Consider the following 23,012-nt stretch of genomic DNA (forward strand, 5'->3'; position numbering starts at 1 on the left):
TTCTGTTATTAATGCACTTCTTCTTGTTTTAGCAGTGTATCCAACCAGCCTGAAACAGCTGTTGATGCGGTGAGTGAATCCGGAGGTAAACCACCAATCATGACGTCACTGGTAAGTTCTGAACTCTGAACATCTCACTTTTGTTCCTGTTCATAATATAGTGTTGTGGCATATGCACGTCTATAATCATACGAGAAGCCGACCTGCGTACCATACATGACATCCAGACAGCATTACTGTTTTGTTTCATCAGTTCATCGTGCTCGACAGTCATGTGATCAAATGACAGTGGGATTTGTCGTGCACATCATTCAAGTTGGTGTAAAGATGGTGAAAAGGCAGTGAGCTGAGACAAATCTCTCTGAAAGCAATACCCTGGATTTGTTTGTCTTGCAGGGGAGCAGCAGTTCCTCAACCACAGAGTACACTGTGCGAGTCCCCAAGTGAGTAACATGCAAATAGAAGTGAGAAGTGTGTTTACAAGCTTCGTCCACACCCTCACATGTCAGCAGTTTGTTGTGTATATAACCTGAAAAAGAGACCTCGAATGACCACCGTTGTTGCTTTTTCCATGTAGGGTTTTTTGTGTACTTCTGTGGCCACACAGGTTTCCTAAAAGAAAGTGATATTAAGCATGGCTTTAACACGCATTTATCTCTCCAAGCTTCATTTATTCAAGTGTATGTGTGTATCTGTCATGATTATAGTCAAATACGGCAGATGCCCTATTATGGGTTTAGAATTCTTTTTAATGCAGTGGACTATGTAGCATGAGTTTAATCAAATCTGCAGTTTGTTGCAATGAGTGACTTAATTTTTTCATGATGTTGAGGATTATTTAGATTATTTGACAAGTTGTGATTCTCTGTCTGTGTTCTTTTGTGGTGATGTTGATGCTGATGTGTGCTTTCATTGATAGAAAGTGATTTATTGTGTTGTGTAATGAATACTGTTATACTGATGGTGTGGATGTGAGTGAATGAATGGGAATAAGCAGGAAAAGGTAATAACTTATTTGCTCCTCTGTTTGTCTGTACCTTAGAAACACTAGCAAGAAGTACAACATAATGGCCTTCAATGCAGGGGACAGAGTCAGCTGTTCATCCTGGACACAGGTGGGCGTCTTGTCACTTATTTCTATACCTGAAAAAGCTCAAGGTACCACTTGGCGAGGCCAGAGTCGGCATGAGATGAGAAAAGGCGACCGGTGTGATTGTCCCTCTTCCATTCCAGGCTCGTATGGAAAGAGACATGAGTGCTCGGCGGATATACGGGGAGGAAGAGACGGCGGAAGGTGCGGCAGGTAGCGAGTTCGGCAAAAAGCAGCGTGAGGAAGCTCGGCGGAAGAAGTTTGGTATCGTGACTCGTGAGTTCAAAGTGGAGGACCAGCCCTGGATTCTCAAGGTTAACGGCAAGGCTGGCAAGAGGTGAGATGAGAGGCTTTACTCTTGGATTCAGTCTTGTTTTCACTGTCCTCACAAACACCAAAAGTGTCTTCGTATTAAAACATTTCCTTACTGAAACACACTGCATACTTACACAAATCATAAGCCTGAATGTCATAAGATTATTACTATTTGCAGGCGTTCCTTAGGACAGCTATTTGAAGTCTTTCCAGGGTTTTAGATGTTAAAAAAATAGAAGCACTTAGAGGCAAAAATATGTCTTACACTGTTTACGGTGTGATGACGAAGTTACATTTGCAAAAATAAATAAATTTTCAGTCGCTTTATCTCTACAAGGAGTCTAAAGTGTTTGCAGTGCAGCCACTCTCTCCCTCTGTGTTTGTTTCAGGTTCAAAGGACTGAAGAAGGGCGGCGTTACAGAAAATGCGTCCTACTACATCTTCACACAGTGTCCGGACGGTGCTTTTGAGGCCTTTCCCGTTCATGGCTGGTACAACTTCACACCGCTGGCCAAGCACCGAACCCTGACTGCTGAGGAAGCAGAGGAGGAGTGGGGCAGGTGAGAGGTCGGACAGAGAGGAGGGAGGAGTGTTTATGTTGAAAAATATCTACCCAGTTTTGCAAATGTCCCAAAAGCTGTTTGATATTTTCTTCTTTTTTACAGGAGGAACAAGGTGGTGAATCACTTCAGCATCATGCTTCAGAGACGCCTTCGGGAGCAGGAGCGCGGTGAGGATGATGAAGATGAGGCCGATAAATCCGGGAAGAAGAAAAAGAAGAGTGGTGGGAGAGGGGGCGACCTGCGCATTCACGACCTGGAAGATGATCTGGAGATGAGCAGCGACGACAGTGACAGCAGCATGGGAGACGGTAAGGAGACAGACACAGGACAGGGCTCAAGGCGGCCAGTTAGACAGGACTATTGTAGGACATATTCATTATCTCCTTCCCTGATTGATCGTCCAATTTACTTTACTTTCTTTATTGGACAGATGGAGAAAGCAAGACCAAGGCGAAGAAAGACACAGGGAAAGGAAAAGGAAAGAAAAAGAAGCGAAAGAGCAACGACAAGGAGGCCCTGGAAGACAGCGATGATGGAGACTACGAGGGTCTGGAGGTGGACTATATGTCTGATGAAAGCAGGTCAGCTCCATCACGCTGTGGCACAGAAAGACTCTGCCTTCATGGACACTGTATTTATGTTGGTTTTGTAAGTGGGATTGTGTTTGTTTTAGTAATGTGTGACTTTGTTTTCCTGAATCAGCTCAGAAGAAGAGCCAGAAAAAGGAAAGCCCAACAAAGGAGGGGAGGAACATCCTAAAGGTCAGATCTATTAATTATTGAATACAAAAAAGTCTGCAAAATACATACAGTGTGTGATTTTCTGTGTGTATAATGTACATATTACTTTATGTTACCCGTGAGCTTGACGGTGTGTGTTTGTGTTGACATTATTGCCATATAGCTGCTTATTAATATAAGAAAATAGAAATACTTGTTGGTGTTTAGGTTGTTTTCTTACTAAACGTTTGCTCTTTGTAGGGATCGATGAGGCGTCTGAAAGCGAGGAAGAGAGCGAGGAGGAGAAACAGAACGAGGAGGAAACAAAAGAGGAGGAAGAGGAGGAGGAAGGAAAGAAAACTCCGGTTCAAGTGGAGAAGAAGAAGAAAAAAGGTGAAGGCGGTTTGACACAAGGCGTACTGTTGATTGAAGTCTCACAAAATATGATGCGTAAGGACTAAAAAGTGAAATTTTGCTGAGCCGTGTGGTCTCGTACATCACAGACAGCAGCGGGGAGTCGGACAGCTCGGACGACAGCGACATCGAAGGAGAGACCGCTTCTGCTCTGTTCATGGTAGTTAGTGTGTGTGTGGCTGAATAAATGGATAAATGTACTTCTTGCTTCAAACTTTTCACTTTTATTATGTAATTTTTTATGATTAGTGCCACAAACTATCATAGTACTCGTAAAATGATGAATATTTATTCGCGCTGTGCAACAAATTCCATGTTTCGGAGCTTTTAGAGGGATTTTATAGTGGTGGTGAATGATTAAGTATCAGCATTTTTGTACTGCTTCTTTCTTAAATTCTCATCAAACACTTCTTTTGATCCCCGTCTTTTAGAAGAAGCGCACACCGCCGAAGCGTGCAGGCGGTCGTGGATCTGCAGGCAGCTCCAGGACCGGCAGTCGTCCCGGGACGCCGTCCATCGACTCGGCTTCCACCTCCAACACGCTCCGTGCTGCTGCCAGCAAGCTAGAGCAAGGTGTTCGCTCACAAAGCAACACAAATCTTAGAATGCGAGTTTGAGCAAGACAGATGTTTTAAAGTCTGAAGCTCGTCTGTGTTGTAGTTCCATTGCAACTAAATCTCCCCTTTTTGCAGGTAAGAGACAGACTCCGGGTCCTGGCACTGACTCACCAGCAGCCAAAAGGCTTAAGATGGAGCCCAGCAGCCAGAGCCCTGCTCCTTCTGGGAAGAGCACACCTCAACCCCCTTCAGGCAAATCCACTCCTAGCTCAAGGTATTTTCTTCTTTTCTGCCTCTTCCACATTCTTCTTCCTGGAAACTGTCAGATATATCACAGGTGACAGAAAAATACAATCGGATGTTTAATTTAAGCCTAAACAAGCCTGTCTGAGTGAGTTTCTTTTCATGTGCGTCACAGTGATGTGCAGCTAACGGAGGAAGCAGTCCGCCGCTACCTGATCCGCAAACCGATGACCACCAAAGACTTGCTGAAGAAGTTCCAGACCAAGCGCACAGGTTTGAGCAGCGAGCAGACTGTCAACGTGCTAGCACAGATCCTCAAACGGCTCAATCCGGAGCGCAAAAACGTAAACGACAAAATGCACTTCTACCTCACCGAGTAACTGAGGGAAGAGAGGGATGGAGCGGTGGGGGTGGTAGAGGGAAGGGGAAGGGCTGAAAATGAACATGTTTGGGTGTTTTCATAAAACTCTGAAGGTCGTCACAACGCGTGCTGTGACACGAACATGGCATGAAGCTGGAACTGTCTTCCCAAGTGGTGATTTTGTCAAAAAAAAAGTATTTTGAATTTGTTTTTCCTAGTTTGATAATCTTCCATAAGTTGACAGAGACCTTGTCAATGAGTGAAAAACAAATCAGTCTCTGTGTGGTTTGTCTACGTGTGTAAACTTAGAACTGGATGAATACAAAAGACTTTAACTGTTTTTTTCTTAGGTAGAAACTTTTGTAATAAAATTTACTAAAACACATTTGCTTTAATTATTATTCAAACACTAGTCTGTAGAAATGTATTTTAAGACATGAACACAGTAATAAAAATGCTTAATATAGAAAAATAAAAAATGTCTGAAATGTTAATTAGAAATCTGAAATATGAATCAAGGGGTTTAAAAAAAAAAATCAAATCATGTTTTTGACATTAGACTAAATTTATACATCTGTGTTTCAAGTATCGTAATGTGACTGATTAATGTGACAAAATAACATCAGAACTCAAACGTGTAAATAGAACAAACTAGATTTGTTTCCAGCTCCATCATGTCATAGTTGGACACAAACCAGTCGCGGATCACCTTTATAGCTGGAAGGACAGAAACAAAAACAGGCAAGTAATGCAAATAATCTTTCAAAGCTCTCATTTGCAACCATAGACTTGTGTCTTGCATCAAGGCCTTTTGTTGTTTTTACCATGAATTTGTTTGGTGCTTCATCTGTGCTAACTGGGGATGTCACCCACTGACATTATCAGCAAGATATTGGCACCAAAATGTAATATCTGTCAATACCGTTAAATATATAAATATTTTTTGCCTATAATGAAAACCAGTAAAATAAAGCCTGTATTCTCCCAGCATTTACCAGCACGCAAATGATGACGACATCAAACTGCGTCGTGAAGCGTGCAAGCAAGTGTGGCTGCAGTAACAAACATGTATCGGTGTTGTTATCGGTTGAGAGTTGGACAATATTGGCATATTGGCAAAACAGCCAATGTCGGGTATCTCTAGTGCTTACATGTGTGTTGGATGATTCTCACTTGTGCGTTTAGGTGGCTGACCTGAGTGGGACCATGTTTCTTGAACGCAGCTTTTGCTCTGCTTGACAACTCGGTCATATTTAAGTACACATTTTTAATGTTGCATTTAATTGCACTTCGGATAGATTGAGTCGTTTGTGTTGTTTTGGCTTTTGGAGTGATGACCAGGCTGTAAGCGTGAGCTAACGATGATGATGACGATGTGCTGCTACCATCTACTGGTCGCCGTTTATCTTTGACTGAAGCTGGGTGTGGATCATTGCACAAAGCTCAAGTTACAATTTCAGAAAAAGGTGACAAAAATGAAATCATTTTAATCGTTTCTTGTAGTTTGTTGGGGAAACGCATCTCCTTCCTTCAGTGAATAAATCTGCAGGTTTCCAATGAAGTAGATTTTACATTTTTTGGGAATTAAAATTTAAAGATATATACGCGTAAATTGTAGAAGGAAGGAATTTTAGCGTCTAAAAGCTGTTCAGGAAAGAAACAGCTGTGTACAGTTGTCTTTTACATTTATTAATAATCATCAGATTTCAGGTGACAGCCTTCACTCAGTGAACCAAGAAGAGCCTTTGTTGCATTCATTTTCCTTTTATTTGGTAAAGTGCATTGAAAAATCTTCACAAAGAGTCTCTGTATTATACAGAAGTGGAGGAACACACCAGGATGATGGTATTATAGAATTAAATAGTTCAAAGTTAAAGGACCTTCCCTGTACTTTTATGTTGATGTTTCAGTGTATGTATAAACAACTATTTAAATCGACTTAACGCTGATATTTGCTCCAGCAGCAATAAAAGAAATGGATTTGACTAAATATGGCCCTTTGTAAAGATGTTCTGGTGAATGTAGTCAGTCAATAACCGGCTGATTCAGTTAATTATGAGTCTTAAACACATCCACACTGTGCTGGTTCTGTCTGACAAGGCTTCTTACGGATCGCATCTAACTTCTCAATCTTTTTCAGTGTGGAGCGTGTCAAGTGCAACAAATGTCAGCTTTAATTCCTCATTTAAGATATTAACCAAAGCTCCATTTATGTTCTGTTGTTATCCAAGCTGAGACAAAAGCGGGCGTTATTCCGGGAGGTTGCGACAGATGACGGAGATGCGGCGCTGCCTCGGCACTTTCTGTCCGTTAAATACAGACTCCTCATCCTTCAGGATCTCGTGAGTGTAGCTGAATCTGGCCTGGTCTCTGTACAGGTGTGAGGAGAACAGGATGAAACATTCCACTGCAACTAATGTGTATGGGCATTTGCAGGATTTAAGACATAATCAAAAAGTTAAACATGTTATATTCAATTTAAATATATCGTTTGCTGCTGTATTCACTGAACCTCAGTATGTAGAGGGAGCGTCTGGACAGCAGCAGGTCCAACCACTCGCTGGGGTCGCCCTCCTTCACTAAACGCATGATGCTGTCCGACAAAAGGCTCAAGCCAGCAATGGTGCTGCCACAGAACTACAAATTAGAAAACAGACAGACAAAATTATAACAAGAGCGCAGTCCACACAACCTCCATTTGCAACTGTCAGTGTCTGTGGTCTGGTAAAATAGAAGTCCACCTTGACGCTGTCGATGTGAGGCTTGATGTATCCGGCTTTGTCCAAGTCTAATATGTGCACGGGGCCGAGGAGCGAGCTGCCCTCCGGAAACGCCGCCGATCGGACACGAGTCAAGATCTCCTCGCACGCCGCCCCCCAGCTCACGCGCTCCGTCTCTCGGTACCCGTGAATGGCCTGAACGTGAGCACAGTGCAAATAACTGCAATACATTCATGAGCTAACTTTGCCTTGAGAAACAATATTTAAGGACATTTGTTAATATTTAAGGAGAGTATTTTTGACAAAAACTACCTTGAAATTAGTCAGGAATGTAGTTTCCAACTAGTTTTGTGAATTTCACAGCCTGTAAGTTCAAATATTTGAAATAAGAATTCAAACTCTATCCATGCATATTATTTTAAACTGGTGCATCTATTGCACGCTTATGTTGCATTCTTGCTTAATTTCAGATTTTTGTCCATTTGTTGTTCATAACAATCATCGTTGCTTTTCTTGGCTGGGACACTTTTGAAAGTGAGACTTTTATAACATCTGAAATCGGACAAAAATGAGAACCAGGTGTCGGGTTTGGATGTGAAATGTGTGATTTACACCTGTTTCATACTCGTGCAGTCTAATGAAATCACAATTTTAAACAATGCAATCAGCAACTTGCAAAGTCTGCAATTTAGACTCTATTTTTTGCAGCTGGTTGAAAAATTATACTGCATCAGTTATGGTTGAACAATGTGACGGGAATATCCAATTATGATTTTTATTACAAATATAATATATATTAAAAGCTTCAGTGTGTAAAGATTTAAAGTGTGACAAATGGTTACTATATGAGACACCATCACAACATGGACTTCCCTTTATTGTAAAGGTTAGAACTTAAAAACATGCTTTAAATGTGTATTTGTTATGTTTTATGTGGCATAAAAGAGAAAACAATTCAGACATGAATATGAACAAATCAGAGAAGCTGTGACTGCATTAAGTTGCATAAATATAGAAAATCTTGTGAGCGTTCTGTAAACAGCAGCAGTGTACATTCTACATCCAGTTAAAGTCATGATAATATCTGCACTGCTTAATGTACATCCTAAACTGTGGCCTTTTTGCTCGTTGTACTGTTTCAAACTGCAGTTTTTGATGTGAAATTTAATATCTGTTGATCCGTTTTACATTTTACTGAAAGGGGGTTTCTGAATTTTCAGTCAGGGGTGTACAAAATAACAGAAACAGCTCTGTGTAGAATGCACTAAGAGCTGCATCCTTCAAAAGTGAGTTTAAACTTTATCTGTTTTATTTCACCGCTGCACCTGATAAACTGGAGCCTGAGTGTGTAACACTGACAGGAATGATGGAGAGATGTTGGTGTGTGAGCAGCAGCAGCATCTTGGCCTGTAACTGGACTGAATGAAGCTTAGAGTGTGTTTAGAAGGTGACCCTGCAGCTCCACATGCAGCAGCTACAGGTAAACATCAAACTTATCCTCCCTGTTCATCATGGAACCCGCTAACAGCGTCACTCACATCGTCCCAGTGGTCAAACTCGTAGCGCTTCCTCTTCAGACCAGGCTCCAGCTCCCGCAGAAAAGCAGCCTCCTCCTCCTCGGTGATGAAGCCCGTCCTCACCTCCACCTGAGAGCCGAGTCTGTGCACCAGCTCCCGGCTGGACCCGACGACCAGAGGCTCGTCCCGGAGCGGCGACAGGCCGCTGCTGGCGCTGGAGCTCAGGGGACGCCGGTGACTCGAATAAACGGCTGGTTTGTGGATTTGTTTTAATATTGTCACCAAAAGTTTCATCTTCCTTCGAGAAATCTTGTTCTACAGCCGAGTTACACGGTTGTATTTAAGTTTAGCTGCGTTTTGGTCCCGTTCGCAGAAGTCAAGCTGTTGTGGGGGGCGCCATCTTGGAAACGCAATGCATTACGGGGGGTGTAGTCTTACAGCAATAAAACGCACGAATAAAGAATATCTGAACAATAAATATTTTTCTTAAAAACAAAAATAATGACGAAATTATTTTTTTCTTTATTTTATCTATTTATTTTTATTTTATCAGGAAAAGGCTCATTGAGATTAAAAATCTCTTTTTCAAGAGTCTCCTGGCCAAGACAGGCAGCAGCACAACAGACAGACAGACATCATACTCATAACACATGGTGAAATTAAATTTAGAAGATAAGAAATCAACATATCAGCAGAGATCAGAAATGGAACTAGCAAAAAATAATCATCTGTCAGAACATATATACAGACTGATATTTCTGCCTCCAAGTCATTTCAGAACACTTTGAAAGTGTTTGAAGCGACCAGCTCTTGACGTTTCAGGTCTTTTTGCAAAGTTTTGGTGGCAACAGGATAACCTTGCAAAAAACAACACTTTGAATTGAGGAAATGTAGTATGTAGTTTATTCTATGACACAAATCATACTTCCAGCATGACTTTAATGATTCGGTGTTTGTACAATTTTCTTTTCTTTTTCGTCTTTCTTTCTTAAGAAATAGTCTTATTCTCTACAATTTATACAGATGTGCATTTATTCATTTAGGTACTATCAAAGGATCGTCATCTTGAAGCAGCCCACAATGGTCAGAGGTGGTGATTTCTTTTGCTGGTTCTATTCTTGCCCAACAGCTTGTGTCAACATATGTGTTTGTATTTTATGTTAATGTGCTTGCTTCCAGGCGTGCATGCAAAGCCACAAAAGACTCTGACTGAGTGCCAGCCTCCCTCCTGCTCTCTGGTTTCGTATGGCTTTGGGATATGAACGCACAAAGAGACGAGTGGCGATGCAGAGAAAAACGCCTGGATGCACACGTTGCAGTTCTGGTCTCTGAACAGAGGAGGGCAGGGAACACCAGCGATTATAAATGCACTCAGGTTAGTGGTTCACCTGCTTAAAAAAACACTTGCTGGGCTGGTTGTTGGAATGCATGAGGAGTGCTGCAGGGAGTTTTGGTGGGTCCATTCACATTTGTATTGTAATTATTAGTTTGCTAATAATATAGCTGTTTATCATGATGCTATTGATTGACAGCCTCCATTATAATTAGACAGAGGGCTGAAATCTAGAGAGCAGATTTGGAAAAAAAAAATATCCGAATAGAAATCTATACATACATAAATAATAAGGAAAAAAAAGAAACTGACATAAAAAACTGAAATAGAAACCAAAAAATAGACAGTAAATTAATAAATATGCAAAAAATACAATATTCCCCATTTGCTACGTCCCCTCTGAGCCCATTGAATGACAGGTGGGAGAACCCATTTGAAAAGGGGTTAAAAAAGAAATGGAGTAGGAAAGAGGGAGAGAGTTCTGAGAGCAGATAAAGTGGTGACTTCATCCTCACTGGAGATTCCCCCAGAAAAAAAAAAATACTGCTGGCCTACTTACCACTAAAGACAGGTTACCGTCCTCACTTTTCTGCTCCCTCTTTTGCTTTGTGTCTAGTTGACGTCTCTGGTTGAAAGTGACAATTTCCCTCACAATAAAAAAAAAGAAAGAAAGAAAAGAAATCAGTGGATTTTAAACTCTGCATCAAACAGATCAGGCATGAAAAAAGGGAACTGCCAGGAAGAGACTAAGAATCAGATGGAGAAGGAAGGTTTTGCTTGTGTAGGAGCAGCTTCCTTACCCTACTTATGACTAGGTTAATAATTCTTGATGTTTAAAAATGCATTATTTATGCTTATTTCATCAGGCTGGAAACTTCTTAAGTAGGTATGTTTTCCTCTTATTGCACTTTAGTCCATCCACCTACAAATGTTGCTTTTGGTCCATGTGTGCATTAGCTTCTACTTATAATATCCAAATGCATTCTCTGTAATTCAAATATTATTCGTTGGTCTCGGTCACTGAGCATCCACAATAAAACGAACTCCCCCATCCTCCAACACACACACACATGTAACTGATGAGATGCCCATTTCATTGTTGGATGCCACGCTGCTGCCCCCAGCATCTCATTCATCCAGCCATGATGAGTGTTTTGGGTTCATATTTAAATTCCCAGTTGGTGCACTCGTTTAAAGCCGCCGTGATTCACCGGCTTATCATCGGTCAGCTTCTCCTGGAGGCATCATTATGTCTTCTGTTGAATCATGCGATTAATGTGAAAATCACCAGAAAAACACTTGGCAGTGGTCATTGTTTCCCAGGATGCACATGTGTAACCTGTGTGGCATTGCTGCAAAACCCCAAGAAGCCAGAATGCCATAGGACAGTGAAAACAGCATCATGATCATTTTATATGAAGGATAATGAGGTTGTCATGATGAAGGAAAGGATGTTAGGTGGACTTTAGGACACATATATGGCAACAAGAGCAGCGAAAAGGAAAACTCAGGCTCCTTTTTGTTTGTTTTTCTCCTTGATTGCTCACTTCATGTCAGTGAGTTCACTCTGCATTATTACCACATGCTCTGTATCCTTCTTGTCTAGCTCCACCTGTGGTCAAGAACTGGCATGTGTTGTAGGAAAACAGTGGAATAAGAGCCTTAAATGGTACGTCGGTGTTGATTTAGTTTGTCTACCACAACACACCCGTGATTCCCCGTTCTGGAATCGCATGTTTTAAGTTTTCTATAGATGGACGCTTGGATATTGCCTCATTTTTCACTCATTTTGTTTACAACATGCAAAACAGCACACTCGATCCACACTATAATCTGGGATTACCCGATGTTTAGCCACCTTTTGTTGTCTATGATGTGCAGAAGTTTACATGAAAGTCTGCCAGGGTCTGTGGAGGACCGAGTTCAGCAGGGGCGGAGTGCTCTACATGCATCCAGCCATTGAATTATTCAGCCTTATGAATCATTGAGTCACGACACTCCTTTTTAGGCCCTCGCCTCAGAGCTCCAGCCTCACAGCTACCCACTATTTGAACATCTGACAGAGGAAGGGAAAACAACAGAGAACCATCCAGACACTCTTTAAAATCTCCAGAGACGGAGCGGCTGGTTTTTTAAGCATGTTGCGGTGGAAACCCGCGATTCTATCTTCTTTTTTTTTTTTCTGGTCGGCGAATAATCCTGTTGTGATTATTCATCATCCCTCTTTGACTAAAGTCATTAAAAGTTAATTACTTTCTCCATCCAGTTGTGCAGAATCATTGCTTTATTTGCAACGATGTGGTCGTCGGCCCTGCGGCTCCCCTCGCTAAGATTTTAGCAACCAAGCAGAATGTGAAACATCACCTGAAGTTAATCAGCATTCTGTCGGTTTTATCAAAGAGTCCTGCTGTCATGGGACTTTAGAATCTTACTGTAATATGAAGAGGGCACTGGCAGGAGAGAAAGGACATGATGGACTTGAATTCATTATGTGACAGATGCTAACAAACCAAACATCTCGTCCCTCCTCTTGAAATCTATTATTAAGATGAACCCGTTGTGAACTCTGATATTAAAGTGAGGGTCACTCCGGAGGCAGAGGGGTGTGGTTTCAGTCCTGCACCACTGCAGGACAAGGATAGCCTCACAATTAAATCCACTAGAAACTCAAACAGTGTCTCTCCTATAGACACAGTGCATGTGTTTCCTGTGAGGTAACCATGTTTTATGCATGGACGGGCCTCGGAGTTGGTGCCTCTCGTGCTGGCTGTGTGGGATAACGGGTTTGGACAGAAGGCTGCTGCTCCTCAAAGGCTCCAGCTCTGAAGGGCAATAGATAATTTCACAGATCATCACACCCAAGCGTAAACACACACACACACACACACACACACACACACACACACACACACATTTGTGAATGCACACAAGATGCAGCAACAATTTTTCAAATCAAAAATCGAACAAATGGCAACATCATTCAAATGCGGCAAACTTGCACAAGACGGAAACATCAGAACAGCTCCAGACTTTAATTATCTCAGTAAATGACAAACACGCCCGACTCAAGAGGATGCACTGACAGCAGACAATTGATAGCAACGTGACTTTTTTTGATATTTACTGACATTATAGGACCACATGTTAATATATTTTAAAAGGCTTTGTCCCACCCCGACTACTTCCTGTTCATTTTTCTTAATTTGTCATGTCGTGTCTGTGGATGGATGGATGTTGTGTTGTTAATACTTTAGGATTCCTTTATAATGTTGCAGCAAAGAGGCTTAAAATATCTCTCTTAGACATATGTTTGTGAGAATTGTTATTGCACTTACTAGCCATTAATCTCAACCTTAAAACCAACTTGTCAGACAATCCTGAAAATGATCCTACACATACATGTGCACATATTCGTGTCACATCAGTAGCCACGCACGTCTTGTGTCATATTTACAGTTTTTTCTTCTTTTTTCACTGTCATTGAACAGTCTATCCATCATCTATACACCGCTTAATCCTCACTGGGGTCGCACGGGGGGCTGGAGCCTATCCCAGCTGACTCAGGGTGAAGGCAGAAAGATCCCAGGTGTCCTCTCATTGCACAGTGGACAACTACATTAAGCAGCTATTTTATCAGTGCTTTCACACAATCAGACTTTTTTTTTTTTGAAAGTACAATAGGAAATTAGAAGAAACTAGTAGCAAAAAAGTATGTGCAAGTGTATCTGTAAAACAGTGGGGTAGCCTATTTGGAATGTTAGGAATATTGAAAACAGTCAGGATGTTGCACTGCTGGATGCTGCTGAACATAAAATGGATTAAAGTACTGCAAGAACTACATACAAGGTGCAGCTGTATGTAAACGTGCAGTTTCAGTAAATGAAGGTATGAGGTGGTGGTTAAGTTGCACTCAGGTCTAGACACTTATTTATTATTATTCATTTCCTTTATTCCACTTAATTGTAAATGCATGTAAATTTTTTTTTTTTACATAATCTTTATTGTCAAGCTGATATTCATGGCATTTGAATTGAGAAACTGAACTGAGACGCCCTTAAAACTTCCCCAGAACCCAGAGGGTTTGGTTCTGGAGCTCTCCGTGGTGCTGACACGTTGTGTGGGTGCTGTCCGTGGTCCTGAAGCGGTCTGATCCATCCACTTATCAATCTGTGATCAGGATTTCACATTCGTCTTCTCGCATGCCCTTGTGTCGGGGTCAGTCTCGGTCTCACGGGCCGGAAGCCTTCCTTAAGTGGACGCAAAGGCAAAACCGATCCCTCTCCCCACGTATCGGATAGGCGTTTAAGGTCGCGCTCTTATCGATCGGCTCGCCACGTGCGCGGATTCCATCGCTGGCAGAGGTGAATTAATTCCACTGGTCACCCTTAAATCTGTATATGCGCGATCATTTCCCATTCACAGAGGCGGCTATTTGTGGAGCCAATCAATTAGGTCACATAAGAGAATGTTGTGCTGTGATGTTGTCGGGCTCCAGCCTCCCTCCGCTGCTCCTCCTCTCAGCGTAACGTGGCACCAGCACTCTGCCGAAGGTGTGTATTGAGTGACTCATGGCATCCATTGAATATGACACCCCTCTGTGCTCCAATCTCCACTTGGAGCATGTAAATTCAGATTTTTTTTTTTTTTAAGCGCAAAAAGTGACGTGGAATGGTGGACTGGACCAAAAAAAAATGTTATTAAAAGAAATGGGGGGAAAAAATACCGCAGCTCTTCTCATGTCTCGGCTCTGACGCCTTTGTTTCCTCTGTGGTGTCACTGGGAATCTGTGTTGTGTTGCTCGGGCTTTAGCGCAGAGCATATGGTCACACCTTGAACAGGCACCGGTGGGCTTTTTTCTTTCTTTATTTATTTATTTTTGGTGGAACGATGATGAAAGCCAGAGGAGAGGAGAGGAGAGGAGAGGAGAGGAGAGGAGAGGAGAGGGAAGAAGATCCTCGACTCGCTTTCAGGAGGGAGGGAGGAGAGAGCTCTCTTCGTCCATTAATTTCCAAATGTCTGTTGCTAAGAATAGCCTCCCCCCCACCTCCTCCCCCCATATCCACCTTCCCTAACAAACACACGCAGACTCGTGCGCGCACACTCTGACGCGCATCTACTCCACACGCGCGCCCGTGTGCGCGCAGTCATTGTCAGCTTGGGTTGCAGCTGTATCTTTGCAGGAGCTGCATGATGCCAACAGTTCCCCCCCCCTCCTCAAATCACACACGCACACTCCACCGCACGCACGCACGCACGCATCTGGCTGTAACGCTGCTGTGTCTTTTATGAAACACACACTTACATGGAAGGAAAACACAGCCTCACAGGTGCAGATGTCACCTCGGTCTCCGCACCGAGAGGCTATTTTACGCATTATTTCAAACTGATTTGGAGTCTCTAGAGGTCCATTTCACCGGGGCAGGGCTACAGCCCGGAGCACCTTAAGAGAAACAGGCGATAGACGGTGCCTCGGTCCGTGACATACGTCTGGAAGTTGGACGAGCTGCGTGCGTCATGTGCCGTGTGGCTGCAGAACTGAGCTCGTTATAGTTCACACAACGATTTCGAGCGCGGTGCGAATTTTTTTTTTATTGCTTTTTTTTACAGACAGACTCCGGCCTGAATTCCAAGGAAAACCAAGTCGGTCCCCTCCCTTTCATTTTTCTTTCTTTCTTTTTTTTTTTGGTGCGTCTCCATCCATTCACCGATCCATCCATCTGTCCACCCGTCCGTCCGTCCCTCTCCTCCTCCCCTTGGGGTTGCTGGACGAAGAGAGAGGAGGCCGTGAGAGAACCATATTCCAATGAGAGAGAGAGGAAGGACGCGCTGCCAGGACATTCGGGCTCATCGGTGCGGACCAGAGTAGACTTTTTTTTTTTCTTTTCGGGGCGGGGATGGTGAGGGACTTTCTCGGCACTGCTGCACCTCGAACGGCCGAACCAAGATCATGAGAGGGTGTAAGGCGGCGGAGAAGCGGCCGTCATACCCTTGTCTTTGACGACGCCGCCCCGTGTGTCCCTTGCTCAGCTTCTGGATGGCCGCGCAGGTGAGGGATGGAAGATGATGGTTGCAACGAGGGAGGATGCCGTTGAATTGAGAAAAACCCATCCGAAGACAACGATGACACCGACGTTTCAAGGAAAAACGGTATTTTTTCTTTCTCCTCTCTGCTCGAGATTGTGCATTGTGAAATAAGACTCGTTATTTCTTTTTTTTTTTCTTTCCTGGTCTCGAGGCTTGTCAGAGCGCACTGGTTAAACAGCTGTAAGGTGGCGGGAGAGACATTATTGCCACACACTGTATCAAACATTGCGGATGTTTTAAAATAAATAAATAATAGTAGCTTCTTTTTTTTCCTCTCCCATTTTTTTCCTAAACGCCTTTTTAAGTCTTTGGAAACGGTTTTTTCCCCCCAAAATGCCAAGTTGAACGTCACTGGCGGCCGTGGATAGCTGTAGGCTGTTAATTATTTTTTTCAGATTCATTTTTTTCTCGACAATCTTGTTTCTCGAGGCCTGTGTGACATTTGGGGCGTTGAGATTGCCGTTACATGCGATCATGAGGGTAAACAAATGAAGCGTCCAGAAAGGTGCAGGGAGCTCCGGTGCGCTCTGATCCAGGCATGAACCACGGAGAACATGAAACGTTCATGTTAACTCGCTCCAGTCTCCCCGTGGTTTCATGTTGGGGACGAATCCGGCTTTCCACGGACACGAGAGCGGACCGAGACTGAGACACCCCGCAGCACTACCCTCCGGTGCAACCAGTCAGCCAACCGACCACACATTTAATTTCCTCACACCCACAATTGGCCGTTGGCAGAGACGCGCAGAGAAGGAGACGGTACATGGGCGTCCTCGTCTGCTGAAGCCAGGAGCTGCAGAAGCGCTCGCCGGGTGCAGGTGTTCAGCATAAAGCTTACAAGACAACCCGTTGTGCATATGAGACGTTCCGATCCAGATGGGATGTAATGTTGTGTGGCTGCACAGCTGAGCATTGGTCTCCTTCTCCGCTGCTTCGTGAAGATTGGCTTTCGGTGTCCACAGAATGGCGCGGTTCGGAGACGAGGTGCCGGCCAGGTACGGCGGAGGGCCCGGCGGAGGGGGCCCGGGCGGCCGCGGCGGTAGCAGGCAAGGTGGACCCCACGGACACGGTCACGGTCACGGCCACGGGCACGGCCACGGCCATGGCCACGGTCCGCCCGGAGGCCCCGGGGCCCAGAGAATGTACAAGCAGTCTATGGCGCAGAGAGCCCGGACAATGGCCCTCTATAACCCCATCCCTGTGCGCCAGAACTGTTTCACTGTCAACCGGTCGCTGTTCATCTTCAGCGAGGATAACTTCGTGAGAAAATACGCCAAAAAGATCACCGAATGGCCATATCCTTTACCTGGCAGGGTGCAGTGGGTAGACGCTGGTTCCGTGGGCCTACAGGTAGGCCTGGTGTGCACCCAGCAGTTCAGATTGAACGCTTCTATTTTTCTCATTCCATGACCTGCAGGCTTTATATTAACGCCCTAATACCCAAAAAGAAAAAAAGAGGTGTAACAGGCAGATCCATCAATGCAGGTCCATTTGAGGTAAGCTGGTGACAGAGGCATTGCTTGACATGTAATTTATAGTTAATTAGGAGGAGGAGGAATGAAGCTGCGGCCGCTTTTACGAGGCTGTTGATCACCATCAGTCACATTTGTTAGTAATTTCATGTCACAGTGGCGTGGAACTTGCCTGATATACGTGTGTGGTGGTGAGTGTGGGGTGGAGGTGGTGGTGGTGGGGGGGTGTCTAGGGGGTGCAGCTGGTTGCTGATGTCAGCATGTGCAGTGTAGGCCCAACGCCTGGTGGAGAGAACCAGGAGAGGGGAGGTGGTGGGCAACCAAAAGAGATGAAAATAAGCAGTGTGTGTGTGTGTGTGTGTGTGTTTGCAGTGATGCACACACGTTTCCATATCAGCATGATGCAGGTGTCGTTCTAGATATGGCCTCTCTGTGTGTGTGTGTGTGTGTGTGTGTGTGTGTGTGTGTGTGTGTGCAGGCATGTAAGTGTGAATATAGCAGATATTAACTTTTTTTCTTCCCCCCATTCTGAGGCTTCTCTTAATCACACAAGATGCAGGTGTGTGACTGAATGAATGTGCCATCCTTTTTTTTTTTTTTCAAACTCTGTGTGTGTGTGTGTGTGTACGTGTGTGTGCGTGCAGTGCAGCCACCATGTGTGTTACATCTCCAGCAACCTTCTGCATTTTCATATCCCAGAAATCAGCACACGTTTGATGATCCCAGTGTTTTCATTTCCAGGGTTTGTCTGCGTGAATGCATGCAAATGTGGAAAGTGTTAATGACAAGAAGGGGGGAAATTGGAGTAATGATTATATTGATCGGCGCTGATGCTTGAGCCATGACATAACTACACACACTAATTGGGGGCCGTTCTCAGTGAAATGCAGGAGCTCCTTATAGTCGCTCTGACTCACGTCTATTCACCGCCTAAATGACAGACGTGTCGGGGAGAGAGAGCGTGCAGGGTATTTGATGTTGCATATTCATAGATTTGAAGGAAAAAAAAAAGGCATGAATAAGATAACACTTTGAGGCTTAAACACGCTGTGATGACTTACTGAGGCCATTAATTCATTTTTATTAGTAACACTTCTGCTTTTCCTAGTATGACAAGTTCTGTGAAAAAGGTTGTCATACATTAAATAAATCTTTTTTTTTTTCATTGGAGAATTAGTTTTTGCCTTTTTCCTCTTAGCATAAATGTCCATAGCCTGATGGAGGTGAGTTTAATGACCAACAAATAGGCTCAAGTGCCTTAAGAACATCTTGACATGTGTCACACTTGTAGTTTATAAAAAGAAATTTGTCACATTTTGTGCCTTTAATGGATAATGTAGCTGGAAGAAGACATGAAATGTGATGAATAGATGCAAAACCAACGACACCGAGGTTCGTGTTCAGAGCTTTGTCGCCTATAGGCTGCTATAGGACGCCTCTATCCTCAAGTTCTTTGTGCGTCATCTTGTATTTTCTTGATGATGGTGTTACATTTTGCATACCTTTCTGTTTGTTTTGTGTCTCTGCTGGTTGTTTTGCGACTCTTTGCGGCCATGTTTGCGCGTCTTTGTTGTCTTTATGCAGCGTCTCTGTTGCAGTTTTGCATCTTTTTGTGGCCATTCGTGTGCCTTTGTGGTTGATTTGCATATTTTTGCATCACTTTGTAGTCATTTCGTGTCTCTTGGCAGTCATTTTGAAGTAATACCGTGAGCCTTTGCTGTTATTTTGGGTCTCTTTAGTCCGCTGAATGACTTTCTGACAGGAAATGTTGAAAGTCTCTTAAACTAGAGGCTCCGGTCTAAGGGCCGGATCACTTTGGTCCCATGAGTCTTTGCCTGGTTGTCCCGTTCAGTAATCCATCTGTGGTACGCGTGTGATGTTCAGTGCTTGCTGAGACCATGTCAAGGTGTTCGTGTCAAGGTTTTCAATTTATCGGTCGTTTTCTAAAGCTGTGATTTGTGGTGATGTTGTTTATGGGGGTTGTAATAAATTGTGAGGTGCATCTACCCAGTATTGTGTCCTCATCCCCGGGGAATACAGGCATGTTATACTGCCTATTGCCTGTATATCATCTGTTATGGGCAACCATGTGGGTTCCAGATGACGCTCCTGAGTGGCCGTATAAGGAAAAACTAACCGGGTTAAGGTTGAGAAGACGGAACAGAATGGGTTTCATGATGGAGTGTTATTTCACAGACCCAATTTAGCAAAAGGTTCCATTAAAAACCAGAAATCACTCATTTGTTGTCCAAGATTCAGTGAGCAGATTTAATCTACCTGATTCACACTAAAAGCATTACGTCCTGCCAAATTACCGGATGTGCCGAAGCTCGAGCCAGTCGAGCCAGTCGTCACTTTGCAGATAGCGGCGTGGCGACAATGGCCGTATCAATCATGAGGTCATCTCAGGTGACTCCTGGGCCCACTGCGCCACTGTGGACCGCCAACGTGTCCACCTTCTTATCAGCTGATGTGCTCTCACACAGCTGCTTCGAACCAAACCACACCAAAACGCACGACACTGGACCGTCCTGGGGAGTGATATGGCTACTGATGGTGCATCTAGAACTTTCAAATGCACACTTTAGATAAAGAAATATAGACTGGAGCCAATAAAGGCGAGTTTCTAGTGATTATTATTTACTATCTGCAGTAAATCCCAATTAAATTTGTACTTGTGTGTCTATTTTATGACACTGTGCTCTGGATTGTCTCTTTAAACTTTGTTAAACTCGTCTCTAACTTACAACATTGCAAGAAAATAACCCACAGCAACAAAATTTGCATCAATTCTTCAGGATTTTGCAGCCGTGTGCATTTGAACCTCCATTTTTTCATCATTTCTCAGGCTCTCTGTCCCCAATTTTCAAAGATTTTGACCATTTAACGACCAGCATTGAAGTAAATATTGCTGCATAACACAGCAGCGTTCAGAACTATCAGCTGTGCCGTTCATTTCACATAAAGATCGGTAGTTGATTCATTAGAACCTGCGTCCAGCGTTTCCAGAAACGTGTTGATTTGTTAGATTCAACTGATGTTTCGCTGGATGGAGATCGAAGCTGCTTTTTTTTTTTTTTTTGGTCCGCCAGATGTGCGAGTCTCGTCGGATTCAACCACTCGGCAGAATTATGACCTGCAGCTTTATTTAGTTGTGAACTGACTGTGGACCCGTGGGAGTACCATATAAATAACTATTCTCTCACATCCACAATTAGATGCAGCAGGCCGATATTTGGTTGTTTAATTAGAATTGCAGAGTTCACTCTCATTACTGTGCCATTTATTTATAAAAAAAAAAACAAGCGGTAGACAAATGGGGCCTTGGTACGTACGATTAATGTCGGCGGTTATCTTTCGCGGGAAACGTAGCTTTAGTGCTAAACTTAGAGCTAAAGGAAAGATGCAATCAAATCTTTTTTGTTTGGAATTGGTGCACACATTAAAGATAATTTAACTAAAGCTTACACACCATGCAATAAACTTGATTAACAAATTTTGTCTTGTCTGATGAGAAGAAAAAAAAAAACAGACAAAAGATTCATTATTCACAAGCTGATATGTGACTAATTGGGATGCCATTTTATAGGTAAAGCAACTCAGTTCAACAGTGATTTAAAAGAAATTTAAAGAAATATTAACAGTCTGTGCAGCTCAATGTATGTTCACTTCACTTTTTAAAGTAAAAAAGTAAGTTAAGAGAGTTATTTCCTGCACCTAAAGTGTTTAAAATCTCCTTTATGTTACAGATAGTGGATGACTAATACTATCTATATTAGGAGTCACTGTGCTTCTTTCAGGTCTGATTCCAAGACCAGTGATCAGTTATCAAGAAGACCAATAACAGATATTTATAATCAGTTAATGTGTAAAAATCAAAACCTTAAAACTTTACGATAGTGTGAGCTCCGACCAACACTTTGTTGACATGTTTGTTTATGTTTTCTGTGTGATCGGACCTCAAGAGCACAAAGAGAGACGCACCTTCATCTGAGCCATTGTAGCGCATTTCTGTATAATTCTTTATCAAGATTCTGAAAAAAATGAGTCAAATGATGAGTATCTACAATCTGAATTCACGTCGGATCGCCTGAGAAGAAAACAGAGGTTTTGTTTTGGACTTGTAATTACTGCACAGATGGCGAATGTGCTGCTCGTGTCCTGATAATGTGCTCAGAAATAACATATAATGTTACATACGGGGGGGAAGTTGAAACTAAATGGGTCATCCTATAGGCCCTTAGAAACTAAATCCCTCTTTCCCTGCCGTACTGATCTTTGACCCGAGCTGCCTGTTTGACCTTGTCCAGCTCACGTCAGGCGTCGCTCACTCGTGTCTCCTGCTGATGCGCCCATCCACTGGTTTGCTTCTGTGTAAATATGTTTTGAGTGTCAGCAAATTCCTACTGTACACCTCTGTAGGACGCTAAATGTACAACCTGCAAGCATATGCGCACACACATGCAGGCCATATGGTGTCGTCTGCGTCATCAGCGTACTCTTAAGTGTTTTTTCCCCTGTTGTCGTAAATGGAGAGGAAGTCGATACGTGTTCTATCAATAGCAGCACTGAGCTCAATATGAAACACAACACAAGTGATGTGTGTGTTTTTAAAAATAACCACCCATTCAGAATACAAATAACTGGCAGTTTCCTGCATTTTCATCATTGCCAGAAAATCAGCAACAAGTATCGCCCGTGCGTCCAAAGCACAGAAACTTGTTTGGAGTATTGTGTAGACGACATGTTGTTGTCGGTCCTCTACATGCTGTGGCTTCATTTCTAGCTCCGCATATGATCCTGGAATCAATGAGAGCTCAGATGACCATTAAAGACTGGGTTAGCTGTTCCACTGAGCAGCCAGTCGGGATATCTTCTGCGGCTTGGAAATCTTAATTTGAGATACAAATTAAAACCGTAGAGATGCTGGACGATAGCAATGGAGCGACAGCAAACCGGAAAAGTGATACCTTAACGACAGGCATCCAGATCTGTGCACAAATTCAAGTTGATGTTCGTATCCTGACATGCTATCACCGATTTTTTTGGGGAAATTATGTTCCATGTAACCTCATCAAAATAGAACAGAAGCTTTAAACGACAGTTTTATTTCACATTTGATTGATTTATCGGTTCAGTATCGAATTAGGAACTGTGGTGTTCTTGTGAAACTGCAGAACATAAATGACATTTTAAATGTCACAATGGGCCAGATTTGCCGTTGCGTTAAGCACCATTTAAAGTGCTGCTGACGTATCCGAAGATGGAGTTAGATATAATTTTTACACCGGCTGACGTGTTTTTTTTTGCTGTAATGTCGTGTGACTGAGGCGTGCGAGTCCTGCCATGCAGATCGACCACATCTCTCACTTACTTTGCAGCCGTCAGGTGCCGAGGCGTGCGCGGCGGGAGGTGTCTGTTAAGTGATTATTAGAGGCAGACGGAGACACACCCAGGAGCAGAGAGCCAGAGAAAGACCGAGAGAGAGAGAGAGAGAGAGAGAGACCTGGGTGTTTTTGGGTGGATGTGGTAAGTCAGTGATCTACGTTCACTGCAGAATCTAAATTATTTATTGGCTGTTCTCCAGCTCGCTACTGTCAGCTGATAACTAAACAGACTTAACA

At 43.3% G+C, this 23,012-nt stretch overlaps 3 protein-coding genes across 4 annotated transcripts in view; 2 read left to right on the plus strand and 1 right to left on the minus strand.

Annotated features, from left to right (window-relative positions):
• The window catches only part of gtf2f1 (general transcription factor IIF, polypeptide 1), a 5,706-nt gene extending 1,059 nt beyond the window's left edge, over positions 1-4,647 (plus strand). For both annotated transcript variants that reach the window (XM_008295455.1, XM_008295456.1), the window contains exons 2-14: positions 33-111; positions 397-443; positions 1,043-1,115; positions 1,234-1,427; positions 1,795-1,965; positions 2,071-2,276; positions 2,399-2,549; positions 2,671-2,729; positions 2,949-3,080; positions 3,191-3,261; positions 3,533-3,674; positions 3,794-3,932; positions 4,077-4,647. In XM_008295455.1, the coding sequence (XP_008293677.1) occupies positions 100-111; positions 397-443; positions 1,043-1,115; positions 1,234-1,427; positions 1,795-1,965; positions 2,071-2,276; positions 2,399-2,549; positions 2,671-2,729; positions 2,949-3,080; positions 3,191-3,261; positions 3,533-3,674; positions 3,794-3,932; positions 4,077-4,281 (1,602 nt within the window). In that variant the 5' untranslated portion in view covers positions 33-99 and the 3' untranslated portion in view covers positions 4,282-4,647. The remainder of the gene's footprint in view (positions 1-32; positions 112-396; positions 444-1,042; positions 1,116-1,233; positions 1,428-1,794; positions 1,966-2,070; positions 2,277-2,398; positions 2,550-2,670; positions 2,730-2,948; positions 3,081-3,190; positions 3,262-3,532; positions 3,675-3,793; positions 3,933-4,076) is intronic.
• A 1,359-nt stretch (positions 4,648-6,006) lies between these two features.
• Positions 6,007-8,905, minus strand: alkbh7 (alkB homolog 7). The gene is made up of 4 exons (XM_008295457.1): positions 8,521-8,905; positions 7,004-7,177; positions 6,775-6,899; positions 6,007-6,632 (listed from the first exon to the last, which is right to left on the minus strand). Exons 1-4 carry the CDS (start codon positions 8,791-8,793, stop codon positions 6,512-6,514), a joined length of 693 nt encoding a protein of 230 aa, XP_008293679.1. The 5' UTR covers positions 8,794-8,905; the 3' UTR covers positions 6,007-6,511.
• A 7,974-nt stretch (positions 8,906-16,879) lies between these two features.
• The window catches only part of cacna1aa (calcium channel, voltage-dependent, P/Q type, alpha 1A subunit, a), a gene marked incomplete at its 3' end in the record, with an annotated part of 48,354 nt that continues 42,221 nt past the window's right edge, over positions 16,880-23,012 (plus strand). The window contains exon 1 of the mRNA XM_008295460.1: positions 16,880-17,211. Coding sequence (XP_008293682.1) covers positions 16,880-17,211 — 332 coding nt within the window. The remainder of the gene's footprint in view (positions 17,212-23,012) is intronic.

The sequence above is a fragment of the Stegastes partitus genome, unplaced genomic scaffold (assembly GCF_000690725.1).
Source record: "Stegastes partitus isolate 25-593 unplaced genomic scaffold, Stegastes_partitus-1.0.2 Scaffold1049, whole genome shotgun sequence".
NCBI classification, from domain to species: domain Eukaryota; kingdom Metazoa; phylum Chordata; class Actinopteri; family Pomacentridae; genus Stegastes; species Stegastes partitus.